The 16,648-nt window shown below is 45.8% G+C and overlaps 1 protein-coding gene across 7 annotated transcripts in view; it reads left to right on the forward strand.

Moving 5' to 3' along the window:
• Nucleotides 1-16,648, forward strand: part of PTPRS (protein tyrosine phosphatase receptor type S) — a 455,981-nt gene that overhangs the window by 297,922 nt on the left and 141,411 nt on the right. For all 7 annotated transcript variants that reach the window (XM_085637322.1, XM_085637321.1, XM_085637326.1 and 4 more), the window contains exon 5: nucleotides 7,642-7,830. In XM_085637322.1, coding sequence (XP_085493448.1) covers nucleotides 7,642-7,830 — 189 coding nt within the window. The remainder of the gene's footprint in view (nucleotides 1-7,641; nucleotides 7,831-16,648) is intronic.

Consider the following 16,648-nt stretch of genomic DNA (forward strand, 5'->3'; position numbering starts at 1 on the left):
TGTGTGGCTTCACAACAGGCCTTTTGTTATCGGTTCTTTAGAATTAGTGGGCGTGGACTTCACTCAGGGGGGTATTTCTCTCAACTCGTTCTATTGGCTAATCGATGCACCATTCCACCTCCATGGAGGGCTGTTCTTGCAATCCACGATAGACTATTTCGCATCTCAAAAGTCCATTGAGTGATCGCCCATTCAATTCTTTTGTCAACACTTATGGTGTACAGAAAACCACCCTGTTTAGGTCTTGCCTGTCCCAGCGCATGCGCTGGTCTGGCGAGACTTATTGGGAGGGCTCCAAAAAGTGCTACCAGGCCAGCCTAGAGCTACAGTACATGTGCGCGGGCGCGCGCCGCGCTTTACCGCGATTTACTTTCACTTTCGCGGCCGCTTAGATGTTTGATCGCAATCGCGATCACTTTCGCCGCCGCACGGTCGCTTGGCATAGCCAATAGGTCTCGCTTTTGGGACCTTATTAGTATTTAGTTATGCAACTGTTGCATGGCTAAACACCTATAAGGTCCCAAAGGCGAGACCTATTTGCTATGCCAATGCTTGTTTTATACTGCCGCAGACCTTCATTTTTTCACCTTATCACTTGTCTCTTATGTGTTCCACAATACAAGAATTATATTTTTTTGCATATCTTTTGTTTCTATAAAGTGTGTCTTCACATAATTGTGTACTGAAAATCTTAGGGCCAGCCCTAAAAAATAATCTTCAGATTCCGTGCTTCTAGTCGTGTGCCGGACGCAGGTCTTCTTCGCCGGGTGGCTGCGCACCAGCCGCGTCCCACACCACCGTTCTTTTAATTAAACACCGAGGAATACTAGGCATTGCGATGGAACATTAACATTTGTTCCTAATTAGGTACCCTGGTAATGTATGCAGACTCCTGTGATGCACCCACCCACATGCACACTCCTCGGTTACTGAATTAAAAAGGGAAGCCCGATGCAGGCAGGTGGGCGCACGTGGCAGAGCAGACTCAAGAGTCATACATGATGTCATCGGTAACCAATGAGGCTGCAGAAGCTGGTGACCGGCTACTGCTCATAGATTAGACCTGAGGAGGTGGGACTGACCTTTGAATAACCGATGGGCCTGACGCTTGTTATGCCCCTGCAAGCGTCGGGTAGCCCACCCAGGGCCGTCTTAACAGCATTATAGGCCCCTGGCAAAGCAGTGCGCACTGGGCCCTGCCTCCACAACCACTCACAGGAATACAAATGTTCAATGAAAAATGTGTGTTAAATTCTGGTCTGCACCGTCGTCCCTATGCTCCCCAGGGCCCAACGTGCCCCTGTGTTTGGACAGCACTGAGTTCACCGACAGTCACTATCTGCCATCTCTGATCCCCAGTCAAGGTATCCTACAATCCTTTTCCCCAGTCTCTGCCAGCCAGCCCCTCTCTCCTCTTGTCATTTGCAGTTAGTCTTTCTCTCTTCTCTCCTAAGTCAATGTCGGCCCTCCCGGTCTCTCCCAAAGCGCTTTGTCACTTTATCTTTCTTTAGATAGTGTTTATCTACCAACTATGTCACCGCAGCACTCTCAAGAGAGTCTGGATGATCTGGTGTTATCGGGTTTGGTTAGTCCTACCTAGGATCAGTCAGTCCGGCGTATTTGGATTTTAGCTAGTCCTACCTAGGATCCGTCAGTCCGGTGTATTTGGGCTTGGCTAGTCCTACCTAGGATCAGTCTGTCTGGTGTATTTGGGTTTAGCTAGTCCTACCTAGGATCCGTCAGTCCTGTGTATTTGGGCTTGGCTAGTCCTACCTAGGATCCGTCAGTCCTGTGTATTTGGGCTTGGCTAGTCCTACCTAGGATCCATCAGTCCTGTGTATTTGGGTTTGGCTAGTCCTACCTAGGATCAGTCAGTCCGGTGTATTTGGGCTTGGCTAGTCCTACCTAGGATTAGTCTGTCTGGTGTATTTGGGCTTGGCTAGTCCTACCCAGGATCAGTCAGTCCGGTGTATTTGGGTTTGGCTAGTCCTATCAAGGATCAGTCTGTCTGGTGTATTTGGGTTTAGCTAGTCCTACCTAGGATCCGTCAGTCCTGTGTATTTGAGCTTGGCTAGTCCTACCTAGGATCCATCAGTCCTGTGTATTTGGGCTTGGCTAGTCCTACCTAGGATCCATCAGTCCTGTGTATTTGGGTTTGGCTAGTCCTACCTAGGATCAGTCAGTCCGGTGTATTTGGGCTTGGCTAGTCCTACCTAGGATCAGTCTGTCTGGTGTATTTGGGCTTGGCTAGTCCTACCCAGGATCAGTCAGTCCGGTGTATTTGGGTTTGGCTAGTCCTACCTAGGATCCGTCAGTCCTGTGTATTTGGGCTTGGCTAGTCCTACCTAGGATCCATCAGTCCTGTGTATTTGGGCTTGGCTAGTCCTACCTAGGATCCATCAGTCCTGTGTGTTTGGGTTTGGCTAGTCCTACCTAGGATCCGTCAGTCCTGTGTATTTGGGCTTGGCTAGTCCTACCTAGGATCCATCAGTCCTGTGTATTTGGGCTTGGCTAGTCCTACCTAGGATCCATCAGTCCTGTGTGTTTGGGTTTGGCTAGTCCTACCTAGGATCAGTCAGTCCAGTGTATTTGGGCTTCGCTAGTCCTACCTAGGATCCGTCAGTCCTGTGTATTTGGGCTTGGCTAGTCCTACCTAGGATCCGTCAGTCCTGTGTATTTGGGCTTGGCTAGTCCTACCTAGGATCCGTCAGTCCTGTGTATTTGGGCTTGGCTAGTCCTACCTAGGATCCATCAGTCCTGTGTATTTGGGCTTCGCTAGTCCTACCTAGGATCCATCAGTCCTGTGTGTTTGGGTTTGGCTAGTCCTACCTAGGATCAGTCAGTCCAGTGTATTTGGGCTTCGCTAGTCCTACCTAGGATCCGTCAGTCCTGTGTATTTGGGCTTGGCTAGTCCTACCTAGGATCAGTCTGTCCGTGTATCACTAAGAAGCTCTTCCTATTTAGTAACAAGAAGAATAAATTGTGTTCAATCCTGTCAGGGTTTTATAGTCTTTCTTTCCTACGGGTGAATGTGCCAAGGGTCTTTGCCATTTATCTCATTCCACAGGTGTGCACGGTTATCCTTCGCCTCACCGTTCAGATGGTTCTATTGAGTGGCATCATTAGCTAAACACATAGCTTTGAAATATGTGCACCTGTCGGTGTGCTATGTTGAAGCCCATTTGTTTCCAGCTGCTCTGAAGTGAATTTAGAAGAGAAGGTGGCCATGTGCTGTTGAGGCGGCAGGTTGTGGCCAGGTACACAGCTATGAAGCTGAGGTATGTGCCACGATCTGTTGCTTACAGCCAATTATGACTCCAGAGGATGTGGCGTAACGGCTAGATCGGTCGACCTCGAAGCTGCGGAACCGGGTCCGAGTCTCAGCAGGGATGCTCAACATCCTGTGATTCTGGGCAAATCACTTAATCGCCCCGTGCCTAACACAATGAATGTGTCCATCTGTAGTACAGCTGGTGCTCATGTATAGCGCTCTGATACCTTCGAGTCGAGTTTGCGCTATATAAAACTCCCCAACAAAACAAATATATGGTAGCCGGGCTGAATAACATCTACTGTTAAGTCGAAAATGGAGAGTGCTTATGGGAGTCCGGGGATCGTCAAGTAATGGCATAGTAGAGCTCTGTTGGTTGTAGGAAAGATGGACTACTAATGTTTTCTGTCTGCTCGCCCAGCTGACAAACAAAGAAAAACTTGCAACAAAGCAAACCTTGCTTCAGATAAGTAATCGGCGAGCAATTAATTATGATTGTGCATCGAATATATAGAATTATAGATGGTTAACTGTGAGTTACTGGGATGTTTTTTTTTACACCTCACGGTTATGAGTCGCATCAAATAGACAATGAGACTGAGATGTCAATCAGATCCTCGAGGTGGAAAACCTCTCCGTAACTCAGTTAGCCTTCTCTAACTTTATGCTGCGTATGGCCCCCTAAATCTTTTGCCCCTACTTATAACTGCTGGGTCGAGGCAGAGGAATAATGGTGGAGCCAATCATAATATGGCCTCTCCTCCCTGCCCCACATGTAAAAAAAACGAAATGGCCTCCTTTTACCCTCCACCTCCACTCGCTGTGCCTTTTTAGGTCTCGCCTGACCCAGCGCATGCGCTGGTCTGGCGAGACATTTTGTGAGGACTCCAAAAAGTGCTACCAGGCCAGCCTAGAGCTACAGTGCATGGGCGCGGGCGCGCGCGCTGCGCTTGACCGCGATTACTTTCACTTTCGCAGCCGCACGGCTGCTTTGATGTTATCGCTTTCACTTTCGCGGCCGCTTGGCATTGCCAATAGGTCTCGCTTTTGGGACCTTATAAGTATTTAGTTATGCAATTGTTGCATGGCTAAACACATATAAGGTCCCAAAGGCGAGACCTATTGGCTATGCCAATGCTTGTTTAAATTTGATTTCAGAAGCTGTGCTCCATGCTTTCCAGCCCAGCGCTGACAGGCTCTGCGAGAGCCTTGCCAGAGCAGCCTGGAATTCCTTTATGATGTTTCAACATGGGTAAGAACATTCATTAACAACATGTTGCTATGTCGTAGCAGTCAATTACCAGGTTTAGAATCTGGTTTTCACGCTAGTGGCTCTTAGCGAGACCCAAACCTAACATCTAGAATCATAGATGGGTAACAGTTTCTAACGGGGGTATTTTTCACCGAGGGGTTCCGAGTGCCATTACGCACTGGCAGTGGAATCATGGGGGAAGGGAGACATAAATAACGTGGCCTCTGTTATGTATCTCTATCCCAAAGGTTTAAAAAAAAAAACTTACCTGCCATCCTTGACCAACTCTCAGGATCTCCCCTGCCTTCCTTCCCCCACCTGCTGCTTGGCTTGTCAGCAGACCAGCGGCACTGCGCTGACAGGCGCTCAGGAAGGCCTTGTCAGACTGCCCTCGAAGGACTTTGACATCACAACAGTGCGTAACCAGTTCAATTATCAAGGGGTGCTATGTCATAGCAGTGGGTTATGAGATTCAGAAACTGAAATAAACGATGGAGGCCTTTTACCAGCGTCATGCATAATAAAGTGAGAAGTACATTATCGGTCTCTTTGCATGAGGAAGGAGCAAGTGAGCACTTGGTCCCGTGTCCCATAAAATGTCCAGACTGCAGGAATCCCTTGCCTCCCATATCACTCTCAAGAGGTGAGCGATAAACACCCGGATTAGCCAAAGTAGTCCTAGGCCACGATTGAATGGGTGCGGCGCTCTAGTGATACCCCCAAAGAGGAATGGGAGTAGCCGGGGAAAGAGTCATTAAAGATGAAGCTAGTGAAGGGTGATCAGCGGCCGGGGCATCCGTGGGAGACGGAAGCCTTGAAAGGCAGGGAAGACTGCAGGAGCAAAGCGAGGGGAGAGGGTGCAATCTATAGACCCAAGTACATAGTATATGACCCTTGATGATGCACCAGGGACACATTAGAAGAACAAGTTCAGCAGTGCAAGATTGGCTCGGATGTTACCCGAGTGTACCATTGGACTGCGCCACAGTGAGGGATCTAGCCAGGCGGGAGGACAGGGTGACAAGGCAGTGAAGCGCCCTGATGGGAATGAATGCTCTGTGGCAATCCAGTAAATATTTGAGGTACCAAGATGCAATATGAACATCAACAGCCCAGACCAGATGCAACGCGATCAGTGTCGTCATCCCCGAAGCCATTGCTTTAAATGGGCTGGTACTCTCCGGTACTGAGTACCGGCACTTCTCAAGAGTGATGTAATACTTTTAACTGGAGAGTACCGGCACTTCTCAGAAACAAGCAGGTACTCTGGTACAGAGCACCTGCACTTCTATTTTTCCATTTCAAGCACTGCCCGAAGCTATATGTGTAACATACGCGGTCAGAGTGTAAAAGCAAAACAGTTGCTGTAGGGTCCATGCTGATGGGACATGAGGAAATAGTAGTCGTGGTAGTGTACACAGGCAAGATCGTTGCAGGGTGGGATCCAAGCAGATGCAGCACACGCAGAAGTAGCAACGGGGGTGCAATAGTAGAACAGTCACAAATGTGGGTTTCGTTAGAGACAAGTTAAGTATGTCGTCCCATTCGGTCTCTCTCTCAGATTGATTGAAGTATTTTTTGTATTTTTTCCCCTTTTAAATGGTAAAGGTGCTCCCAGACATGGGTCCAGACACAATGTTCCATCACGACTTAAGCTGTACTCGTGAATGAAGCCGACAAGGACCAACCACATCTGGAATTGTTGGTTTCAGTTAGGACGGGAGGTAGCCTAGTAGTTGGGTTTGCACCCTCTCTTTCAGGGTGGGGTGAAGAATGATTTGTGTATGATGAGTACCTATCTGCAATGGCACAAATGAGCTCCGAAACAGTGGAATGGAATGCACCCAAAGAAATTATCAGTGGTTCAGAGAGATTCAGGCATTTCAAACTATCGCTCATGCGGTACGTTTTGGTTGATACTCACTGACTCCATGTCCCTGCCCTAATTCTCCAATCATTCCTTCTTCTGCCACATGATTTTATCTCCTTACAGTGGCATCATCTGGCCGACTCTGCTTTTAGTGGTTAAATCAATATATGTTTCTACTCCAATGCTTTTTAATGCCTACCTCCACCTCTTCTTCACTTAAGGTGTGTCCCACATATTAACTTTGCATCAAGACCTACTTTTGTTAGAAAAGTTTCCAGGACCACCATTTGCTCCACTCATCATAGTGTTTCACCTCCAGATAAAATCTGTGCACACACTACCAGAGCTACACTCATCTGGTGCCAGACATTGCTCACTAGGTGCTAGTTGTTTTAAAGAACCTCAAAGTGGCCATAAAGATCTCAGGAATATGTTTGCACGAAGTAAAGAATACGTGGAAAGCGCTTGAACTGACATTTATCAGCCATTAAGGGTAAACCTACGATATCAGTGCAGCAGTCTCAGAATTTGTGAGCTCACCTGTGCCCTTGGCAGAGAAGACCAGCCCTATGCAGATCGGCCTAACGTGGAACAATATGTTTGCATGAAAACCTGGCCGCCTCTCTCCTTCCTTGCGAAGCCGTTCCCATCAGAGGGGGGATGGGGCTACCTTTAACAAGGTTCCTGCTCTGCTACTTCTGGAGTCCCTTATTGCCAACACCCACCCACTGCCCCCACATCTGGCTCATGGTGGGCACTGAGGTGGGTGCGCTTCTTGTGCAACGGAATTGGAGAGGCCCCATGCCTACAGAAAGGTGCTCATGCGCAGAAGGGGCTGTGCACTGCTTTGGTAAACACAGAGGAGTTTCCACCCTCTCCTCAAGGTGGCACAGTTCTTGTTGGTGGTTAGCTGAAGAGCGCTTAGGACTTGAGGTGCATGGTGACTTCATCTTTCAAAGTCCCACATGCTGCTGCCATTCCATTCTTCACATTACACCCATCTTTCCTCATGTCCTCAACATGTATTTATTGTATGTGCTGGGGTTTGTATGGCAACCAGTCCACCTTTTTTAGACTACCCCAAGCCCTCAAAGGCTGCATGTCCCTTTCATCCTGAGCTCCTTCATTTCCTCATCTATGTTTTAAATGTCTTATTCTCCAACCCACTGCTTGACCATCCCTTCCAACCCTCCCCACCCACATATCTCCTCTTCACTGTGTATCAATCTGGGGTTGTATTTTTTGCAGAGGACCAGTTGCCATCAGGCTTCCCAAACATTGACATGGGCCCGCAGCTGAAGGTGGTGGAGCGCACGAAGACTGCCACCATGCTGTGTGCCGCTAGCGGCAACCCCGACCCAGAGATCACCTGGTTCAAAGACTTCCTGCCAGTGGACCCCGCCGCAAGCAAGGGGAGGATCAAGCAGCTACGATCAGGTAAGCTCTTGGGGCAATCTCCATGTGACCTATTAATGGGAGTCCTATGGGAGGTACAGTGCACTGCAGGGCGCACTCACAGGGTGTACATCTAAAGAGCGCTCTTTGCGAGGCGTCATGCACTGCGAGGTGCATAAGAACCATTGGCTGATGAGCATCACCGTGCATTGCAGGTCGCACTGCCAGAAATGGCTTCTGGAGAGGTATTCTGCATTGCCTGCTACACTGCAACCAATGTCTAGTGGCAGGAGTGTGTGCACTGGAACAGGCTGCCCATGGGAATGCATTAGAATGCATTACATGGTAGGTGCTGTATGCTCCAAGTTGCACTGGTACAGGGAGATTTGGGTGGAGCTGAGCACTGCAGTGTGCACTGATACAGAGGGGCTGTTGTGAGACACTCTGCACTGCAGTGTGCACTAGATCTGAGGACTACTGGGGACATACTGTGCACAGCTGATTCATGGTAGGTGCTGTGCGGAGTTGGGTTCACCAGTTCCGATGGCTTACAGGAGGAGATGTGCACTGGTGGTGAAGATTCCGCGTAGGACGTACTTATGCACTTTTAATTTCTTTATGTCAATTCCATGGAAGTAAAAAAGGTGAGTTGGCTTACCAATGCCTCGTGCAGTTTTTTTGCCACCAGGGCAATTATGAGGCACCCACCCAAGGGGCTAGATCTGTTAATAGCGTTCAAGGTGTATCACACACTGCAATGTGTATCCTGAACCTGCAAAGTGTGTCTCAAACTCCCTATGTAAAGGGACTATGCCATTCGTAAACCAAATCCTCATCTAACCAAAAAAGGATATGCAAAAAAAAATGAGGTTTGTTAAGTAATGTGGCTAATTAATGAAGAACAATACAAATGAATTAGAGGCAGGTAAGGAGTTTCAGCTTGGCCCTACCTTGATCAGTGGGTGGACTTGAATCACAAGGAAGCAGCTAAGAGGGAAGAACTTTGAATCCAAATGTTAGTTTAATATGTGGTATTTTGTCAGTGGAAATAAAAGTTATGTACCAAAAAATGTTTTTATGGAAAGACTTTGCAAAAAAAGGGCCATGCATATTAAGTCACTGAAATATAAATCAATCGATCTCTCCCAGTGACTAAAATAAATGTCCAAGTTAAATAAAAATGGGAGTGGTAAAATAAATAAACTCAAATGTAAGCTGCGTGAGTACCTCAATTTAATATTCTTCTTTTCCTGTTGCATGATGTTGTGCCAAACATTACTACCATATAAACATTCGCATATGTTTCAGCTTATATGCAAGACCCGTTACCTGGGCCTTTATCAGGACAATGCTATTTACACAAAACACATGGGAATATGGAATGTTTGAAAAAGAAAAGTTTTTTGTTGCTGTATGTCCTTTACTTTGTAATTGCATGGTAGAAGACGGAAGATCTGTTATGTTAATTATCATGGAACAATCAAACTGAAAAAGTACCATTTTATATCCTCTTCTTCGGCTTCCTGGCACTGCAAGGTTCTGTCAAACTCTGCCTCTCAATCTCAGTATCTCTGCCCTGAAGTCTCTACCTTGATCAGGCTGGGTTGCTTCCATGGATATATCACCGCCTTCTCTGGGTGCCAAATCCGTGACATAAGCAGACCAACATTTTATTCGTTATTTTTTCGAGCACTAAGTTAGAAAACAAGTGCAAGCATTGAATTTGTAACCATTAAGGCCTTGTTGAAGACAGAAGTTGCACACAAACAGAAACAAGTTGCAATACTGGAAACAAAGCTTGAACAATTCTTCAGTGTGCAACTCTGAAGCCAGATAATGTTTGGGGTTCATTCTGTTCCTTTGGAGATCTTGCACACCAGTAAAGTTTTTTTTTTCTGGCAGAAGGCCTTTCTGCTTCTCTTTCCAATGCCATGCGTGCTTCCAAACCAGAGAACAGAAGTAAAGAATCTAGAGTTGTATCAAAATGAAGGGCAGTGTGGGCTGTGAGTCAGTGTCATATTGAGCACTCTCCAGCACACACCTATGGTCCAGGCTTATTGATTTCTCTTGAGAAAAGGATTGTTTTCTGAACTTAAACAGTATATGACAGAATTGTACATATCACGTGATCCTATAACAAGATCAAACATGAAAAAAATACTGTTGTGATGTTTTCCTTATTAACGAAGGCAAAAGGCGGTAGATATTAGCAACGGATTGACATCACCGCAAACCATATACGCAGCTTACTAGCATGTTCAACTCGCTTTAATCAAGATATATAGTTTAAACAAGCAAAATGTAGAGATTAACCGAGACTCAGAACCGCTAAGCCTCCATACAAACATTCTTAGTAGTATGGTCAGCTGTGACCTTCCACAAAAAGGCTCTCTACTTTTGTTGCTGCCTTATCTGAAGAGAATCTTTATGTTGCTACACCTTTCATGTACATGGATTTCAGACCGCGAAGAACGCAAGGGCTACATTGGGTAAACGCCCCAGGCTCAATATTAAAATATCGTTTATTTTTTTCACCCCTAAATAATCCTACGACGAATCTCAATCTCCTTTTTTTACTCGTGACTTCCAAAGTAGGGAGTAAAATACGTCCATCTTAAAACATGACCTGCAATATTGACATGACCCAGTGTTTGGAAACACATGTGGTAGGTCACTTTCTGTTGTCGGGTCCTTAACATCAGATGTAATGGAAGAGAAGCTACTCCAAAGACTGGTCACGTCATATCTCTTATGGCACAATGGCCAGCAGAGTTTCAGGCATGCATGCAAGCTTGACCCTGTTGCAATTGTCTTTTGATGTCACCAACTTCTCAAGACCAGATCAATCTCCACTCCTACACGATTTGGCAAAGTTCACCCTTTTGCAAGTATCTACCTGCCCTTCACCCTTCCACCTTTACAGGAAATTGGCAGGCTATTTGGACTCTAGTCACCCAGGCCACCTGTGACACAGGTTTAAGGTGCAGGCTGCCACTTGTTCATTCTCTGCTAATTAAACACAACCTCTGTGTTCCTCCATTTAAGTACCAGGTGCAGGAAACAGAATGCAAGCTGGTTCTCAATAGTCCTATATGGCCTTGTGTTTTGTAAAAACAGGAGCATTGTCCTGATAAAGACCTGCACAACAGACTTGTCCCATATGGACTGAAACAGGTTGCCATTTACACTGTAGTATACATGGTGCAAAATTATTTGGCCCCTACAGAAGCCTGTATTACATCATGTAGTCAAGGCAATAACCGCTTTTGTGTGTTCCATTATGAACAACCCCTTGTACTTTACATCTGGTAAATCCTTCATACTCACCTTGGCAATTTGTTTCTGTCTAGTGAGTTGCTAGATTTTGGTCCCCCCCCCCTCCCCAAATCGAGAATCCAGTTACAATTTGTGTTGCTCTCAAATTGTCCTTCAAGTCAGCACAAGATGTGCAACTAACATCATGGAGCTGATGCCCTTCGCCCTTGCTTGGTTCAAGTCCAACCACTGACCAACGAGGATAGATCTAAAATGTGCTTATCCTACTGGTATTGATTGATATGCATCCCAGCAGCCGGTTAGATGTGTTCATACATGTTCTGAGGTATCTCCAGCCTGATGCATGGATCTCAAATGTGCCAGCTTTATCCTGGACCTGGAAGAGGCTCATGGGCCTACCTCATATACTTCAAAGCTGCCCGCTGTAGTCCAGGCTACCCGGTGTGTTCCAACCCGCTAAGAGTGTCTAGACGACCTAGAGGTCTCCGTATCTAGGACACAAACAGACTAGATAACCACATGAAGTGTTGAGTCTTTCTCTGTCCACCTTGTCGTTCTGTCTGTCCTATGTTGTGAAATTTTAATTTATTAAATATGGCTGTTTTCCCCTTTGTCGGTTCCACGTTGCACTAAAACTGTCAATATATTTGTGCTTGGTACTTTGATTTCAGATTTTTTGACATTTGAACTTCTTGGTTGTACACACTGCCCCGCTTTCCTCTTTTCACAAGCACTGGCTCTCACAAGCCCACTTGCACACCCATATGCAAGTGCACTTTCTCATACATACATACCCCTGCTCTCCGAAGAATCTTTCCCACCCCCAATTGCTTACTCAATAACTACATTTTATTGGAAACAAGCCTTGGGCTTAATTGTATCATTTCTATAAAGCACCAAAGTTCAGCCAAACATCATACCTCCCCACCCCCCCACACCTACTCACAAGAAACACAATCTATAGCAGTAAGGGTCTGAGATAGCGGGAAGGGTGGGGTGCAGAAGTATGTGATGTGATAGCGATATCGTTTTAAACTATTGAGTGCTGTAAGGTGGTGACTTGGTGTGGAGCTTTTTTGAGTTCTATGTAATGTGTCAAATTCAGCTAATGTGCTGTATTTATTGTCCTGAGATGATAAACCGAGTTGTGTAATTATGCAAGGCATTCGTGTTTGCACATAGTACGTTCAAGCAAAAAGTTGCAATGTTGTGCAGAGTCATAATGCACAAGCCCCTTATTGTGGCACGATAACGTGTCTGCGCTTTGTGATGCCAAGTACTGTGCTGTGTAACACCCTGCTCAAATGTTGCATGCTACTGTACTTGATGAGGCAATGAGTTGTATTTTACTCTGCTGAGACTATAGTTTTATTTGGTCCTGGTGTTGCATCTGTGATCTGGACTTAAGGGACTGCAGGGGATTGCGACAGGCCGGTACCTGTTGGGCTGTGATGGTGTCACCAACATATCCTGTTAGACCAAGCATGTGACACTCTATCCCAGACCTACTATTCTGCCAGAGGTATTGGCGAGGCACTAAATCTCCACGTTTTCCTTTATGCCCAGGCAAAGTGGTTATATCCTCAGCTTCTGCTAGTGCAGACCTGCAACTGTGGGTGTGTGGAGCGAGTACTAACACATAGTTGAAAGCTTCCTATCACACTAAAGTCTGAGATGTCATCGTAGGATGTGTCTCTCGCATTGGGTTTTGGTTTTGTTATGGTGAGATTAACTGATGTGTTGTGCTGAAGTCAATGGGTGTGTTGAGCTGAGGTGGCGAGTTTTCCCATGCATTTCCCCATAGGCACAGAACGGGCAAAACCCTTTGATACATCTGGCCCTATATGTGCAGCGAGAGGTGAAATCACTCTGGTGAGTCTTGTGTTTAGGATGTTTCATGTTTAGGATGTTGAGTTTCGTATGCTCAGAGCAGCACAGACACGTTTCACCTTTCCAAACCATGCACAAAACCTTCTGGAACCCTTGCGACAACACACCCACTTCCAGTGCTGGTTCTCTATCCCAAAGCCTTCATCCTCCAGGTCACTTCTGGAGGAACCACCAAAGAAGATCACGAATAGCCAATATGTCGCTCTGCTTCTTCTTAACTGTCTTGTCTTTCTCTCTCCTTTGTCTCTGTTTATAACTCTCAGATTTATTTGGTAAGTTGATTTGCATTAACACAACGAGCAGCTGAAATCACTGTTTCCCTCTGGAACTAATCCCTTCTTAACCGCTTACAGAATGCATGCTGAGCACCAAACTACTAACCCCTGTACAAGGACTCCCCTCTCCTCAGGATCCCATAATGTCCTCATGACCTGGTAATCCTGTGCACCTTCCCCATCTTCTCCTAACTATCCCCCCTACTGGACTCTTCACCCATTCTATGTCTCAGCTACCTTCACCTGGACTCACCATCCCACTTCCCTGCTGCCCAAATAATACCCCTCTGGACTTCCCTGATCTAGTGTCCTTCCTCTGAAGTGTAATCTGAAGCTTTACAGAATTTGTAGATGATGCAATCCCCGAAGAGGCAGCTAGCACAATCTCACTCGAAGGCCTTAAAGTTTACCCCAATGCCGCAATTCATCTCACTTGTCACCCCACTTGCAGAACCCTTAAATGAGCGGTCTGTGTTCTATTCCCTGAATTCTGCCCCATTGCCTGAATCCATACTGCCTCCTGCGTTCTGCCCAATGACTAGATTTGTTTTCTTGTGTTCTAAATCTCTTGCGTGTCTGTCCTACTTCCTGTGTTGTGTTCTACTGCCATGGTCATCCCCTTTCCTGCATTCTGGGCAGCTGTTGGCAATGTCCAGCTTCTTGTGTTGTAGCCAATCCGTTGCACCCATACTACTTTCACAATTCTGCTTAATCAATTTGATATGTGTTCTGCCCAACTTTTAGGGTCAGTCCTGCCTCCTGAATTAGCCCGCCTCTTTGGTCAGTCTAGCTCTAAATCCTTACCAGCTGACTCCATCTTTCTTTTTTTCTGAATTCTGATCAATCCCCTGGTTTCTCAACATTCCAAGATGGCCCAAGGGTCAGAACGTTTCTCCTGATTCCTTGACAACGCCAGCCTCGGAATCATTTTCTTGATAGCCGATAGCATGTGTGTCGGAAACATTTGCACAGCTTCTGATCTCCTGATAGTACCGGAGCCAGCATGATTTTCAATGTTCTCCTTAGATTCCTTCCCTGCTTGATGACCTTGAACATTCTCTTTCTTCCAGCTTGTTAGCCTTCATCTCTTACCAATCGCCCGCAACATCCCCAGTAACACCACAATAGTATCTGGCAGCCGTGGTGGGAGATATTCTCTTACTTCTTTGCCTTCCTTCCCATTTCCTTGATGCCATGACCCCTGTGTAATATTCTTACTAGGCCTTGCCTGTGCAGCCAAATGTCATTGTTAGACACACCTTTAGATGCCCTCATGCCGGAGAATCCTTTGCATTTTCCGCGTTGTTAATGAGGCTGCGATTTAGTTTTCAATTTCCCTCCGACAGCCCTGCAGTTATTCAAACACTTGATCTTCAAGCAGAGAGAATTCAACTTTTCCTTCTTGTCCTTTATCTTCTGTCTTTCTTCTAACATCTAACAAACCGGCTTTATTAACCTACAAATATCTCCTGACCCTAACCTATTTACTAAATGTGTTCCTAATCCTAGACTACATCCCTACCTCTAACCAGTTCCTCGCCCAAAATCAGCTGCTAACCAATAACCGTCCATAACCCTCAAACCCTTTTCTAACCTTAAACCTTAACCAGGTTCTCATCCTTGACTACTTACATATCCTAGACCAGTTGCTATCCCTTAACTACTTTCTAACATACTAGATTCCAACTATTAACTAGATCCTCAGCTAGACCCTACCTAACCATTAGTACGTTACCTGTTAGTAAGTACCCAACTAAACCTAACCAAGTTGTCCCTGTCCTTTCAGCTAGTATGCCTGATTATTCTGAAAATAGTGCATCTAAATACTCATTGCTTGGAAGGTGGGGCAAAGAGGGTGGTTTAAGATGTGTACTAGGTGAAAGGCTATTCATTTTGGAGTGTCACTGGCGTAGAGAAAGGAAAGGTCGCGAATCTGTGTTAGTGGCTTTGTAGCTTGGTGGCATGATGGAGGTACATGCTTTGAACATCCCTAGCAACTAGTTGTGGAGCCTGAATATATTCAGAAAAGTGTTACAATCATCAACTGAAGTGACTTAGACCTGAGTCCTCTGAATCCTATTCTGAGTCACCACTCTGTTCAAAGCTGCAGGTTCAAGTTTAAAAAGTATTAGAACCACATTTTGGGGGGAGTTCTGTAAGCTTTTGGTAGACAATCATTTTGGGCTGTGAGTGAGAGACCCGCCCCCCACATTTAAGTTACAGAACATTTCTTGAAAATCTTAATTCATTATCACCGCCAGTACCTACAAGCTGTAGCTTTAATCTGAGAGTCCACTGGGAAAAATAACCTGTGTGGTTAATGTAGATGGGATTTGTCAGGCACTATATTTTAGGGGGGTCTTAACCCTCCCCCCTCAGAATATCTAAAAGTATAAGCAAAGAATGCAGTTTTCACATGGGCTCAGTGACTGTAATTCCATGTGGATATTTTAATTGAGACCACGTGAAGTAGTCTTAGGGTTTAATTATTAGTTAAGATTTTAGTGCAGGAGGGTGAATTTGTTAAATCATTTGCGCTGTTTTCAGGATTTGTGGTAAAACAAATACCTCTGTAATCTTGTGCCAGCCAATAAAAAGGGCCCATCATATTACTGACTGAAGGCTTTCTCCAGGAAGTGACATCAGCATTCTAGTAACAACTTACAGCATATGGTCCACTGAGCGCTGGAGGGTGCATCTCGTTTGTGACCCAAGAGCATGGTACTCGAATGGTGGAATTCACCTCAGCGGGCAGGGACTGCTTCCAGGTTAGGGCTCAGCTGCCTCCCTCATGGTTGTGCCCTTTGCATTCAGGCAGCTCCTAGTACTAGGATAGCATTTTGTTTCTTCGACACCTACATGTAGCTTGAAAGCTACCCCAACACCAAAAGGGTCTGACAAGCAGTAGCCAGCAGAGGCTTATCTAATGGTCCAATAATGCACAGTTCTTCCAGTGGTTAAGAGAATTTGCCAGTGCTATGAGCAAGAACATGTTACATTGTTAATATGAGGCTTCAAGAGGTTAGGGCGTAGGTACATTTGGTGGGATTATAGGGAGATGACTGAGCATAGCTTGCGGTATCTGCTGGGAATCAAAGTTTTTACGTAGGTAGTTTATAGGAAGGATGTATGGTATGCAAAAGAATTCACAGAACTGTTGCAAATTCTCATAATAGGCCTTCATTACGACTCGCCTGGTATCTGTTAAAATCAGACTCCGCTGAGTCGAACCAATTACAAGTCTTTGGAGCAGAACATGCCTTTGGGAAATCACATGTTCCGGTTTATACCGATAAACAGCAGCAGCTTTGACCTACAGATATTTATCACAAAACTCATAATTGCGATGTGTGTGGTAATAACAGTTACACAAATCGCCGTTAACCTGGCTGCTCGTAAAGAGGGACTTAGTCTCTTTA

Source organism: Triturus cristatus, chromosome 12 (genome assembly GCF_964204655.1).
Source record: "Triturus cristatus chromosome 12, aTriCri1.1, whole genome shotgun sequence".
In the NCBI taxonomy this organism is placed as follows: domain Eukaryota; kingdom Metazoa; phylum Chordata; class Amphibia; order Caudata; family Salamandridae; genus Triturus; species Triturus cristatus.